Genomic DNA, 1,963 nt, shown 5'->3' on the forward strand with positions numbered 1-1,963 from the left:
ATATCTTTCTGATATTACCTTGTCAGCATTGGGTGAGAGTAGTTATTTCACAGTAACTTTAATAGCACTAAGTATATCATAACTATTTATAGTCTTTGGGCCAATTTATTGGGCTATCAAAGATTTTTATTTACATTTCTCTGACAGCTAGAGGTTGAACTTTTAATTTTTTCATGTTTATTGACCTCTTGTGTCTTTCGCCCATTTTTTATGGGATGTTAACATTTTCCTTAATTATTTATAGGTGCTCTTATTTGTACATTAAAAAATGATCACCTTTGTCTGTAAATAGTGGTATATGAAAAGCTCCCATAAGCCAGGCCTGTTGGCATCCACCTGTAGTCCCAGCTACTTGGGAGGATGAAGTGGGAGGATCACTTCAGCCCAGGAGTTGGAGGCTGCAGTGAGCAATGATCACACCTGTGAATAGCCACTGCACTCCAACCTGGGCAACATAGTGAGACTCTGTTTCTTAAAAACAAACAAACAAACAACAAAAAAACTCCCATAAAGTTTTATACATGCAGTAATTGTAACCACTTTAAAAATGCTTACACTGATGGTGACTTAAAGTGGAATTAGAGCAATGGACCTACTTAAAATGAAATGTTCCTCGAAGCTCCATCTCTGTCCCTCTCTGACACTCTTTGTTCCCCTACTCCCGCCACCTCTACCGCTCAAATCCCCAACTCCTGGCTGAAGATGAAAGGCTGTGTGAGATCATAGTTTGCTGGATGCTGGGAGATAAGTGGAACATCCTGAGTCTCAGACTAAGAGCTGTGGGTTTCTCCATCAATCCATGTGCTGTCTGCTCCAGGAGCAGAGTTGCTGGGAAGGGGCTCAATATTGCCAGTTTGGGTAAATATATATAGGAGACAGGAAAGAGGTGGGGAGCAGTGTGGGAGGAAGTTTCTTAGTTTCCCAAGAGTGAATCTGATTTGCTCTCAGGTTGGATTGGGACTCTGTCAGGAAAGTGCCCCATATACCTGATTTCCTTCATCCCATGCCAATTCTGTTAAAGCTGCAGGTGTGTATGTGCCCACGTGTCTGGGCACAGCATTCTGCCTATGCCATTGGTCAGTTTTCTCTGCCATTGTGACTCCATCTGGACCCTTGCTTAACAGAATTGAATGAGTCTTAGCATTTATTCAACCTGAATGGTGGATGTGAATAGAAGTCACAGACAAACCCTTAGTTAGGACCTTTTTAGTAAGTAATTCTAACCTACTTTCTGCCAGACCCTTTCCAGGGATTAATGAACTGTAATATGATTAAAGGGAGCAGAAATAAGAAAAAGCTGGAGAAGCAATGGGCAGGACAAGGTCACAAATCATATATTTTGGTTTATAACAATTGGAAGCCCAGCATTCTTGTTTGAGAAAACAAACATCTAAACTGTGAATTGCTTGGAAGCAGTTATCTACTTTAGCATTCTTCCTGGTCCACAGTATAGGGGCTAAGCAAAAAGCAGACATTTAGCCCTCTCTTTTAAATTCAGAGTTACGAACGCAAGATGATTTACACTCAAAGAGGGTTCCTCCGTCAATATTAAAATGTTACACACTTTGTTCTCACCTTTAAACTCATTTGAAGAATAGGAATTGGAAAAGAACTGTCTGATTTTGAGCTTAACCACAGCCTGAACTCAGGGTCTATTGTCACATCTGGACTGTTAAATCTACAAAATAAAAAGTTTATAAATATTTTAATGTGAAAAATTTAAACACCAACATGTTCTTAGAGTTATAGCATTTCAATGTTTGAAGTGACTTTATAAATCATTTTAATACCAAAGATCTTATTATATTACCATAAGAGCCTTTGTGTTGCACATGAATCTGCACAGGACCCAACAATCCCCATCTGTAATAAGTAGCTTTCCTGCCCATGAGTACAAAAAGCAATATATACTCCTTGCAAAAAACTTGGAAAAAATTACAAATTAAGAACAATATGAAGAGTT

At 38.9% G+C, this 1,963-nt stretch overlaps 1 protein-coding gene across 1 annotated transcript in view; it reads right to left on the reverse strand.

Moving 5' to 3' along the window:
* DNAH14 (dynein, axonemal, heavy chain 14) overlaps positions 1-1,963 on the reverse strand; it is a 324,896-nt gene that overhangs the window by 35,467 nt on the left and 287,466 nt on the right. Inside the window, 1 exon segment of the mRNA XM_012644036.1 lies at positions 1,576-1,678. Within this exon segment, the coding sequence (XP_012499490.1) occupies positions 1,576-1,678 (103 nt within the window).

Source organism: Propithecus coquereli, unplaced genomic scaffold, assembly GCF_000956105.1.
Source record: "Propithecus coquereli isolate 6110/MARCELLA unplaced genomic scaffold, Pcoq_1.0 Scaffold205, whole genome shotgun sequence".
NCBI classification, from domain to species: domain Eukaryota; kingdom Metazoa; phylum Chordata; class Mammalia; order Primates; family Indriidae; genus Propithecus; species Propithecus coquereli.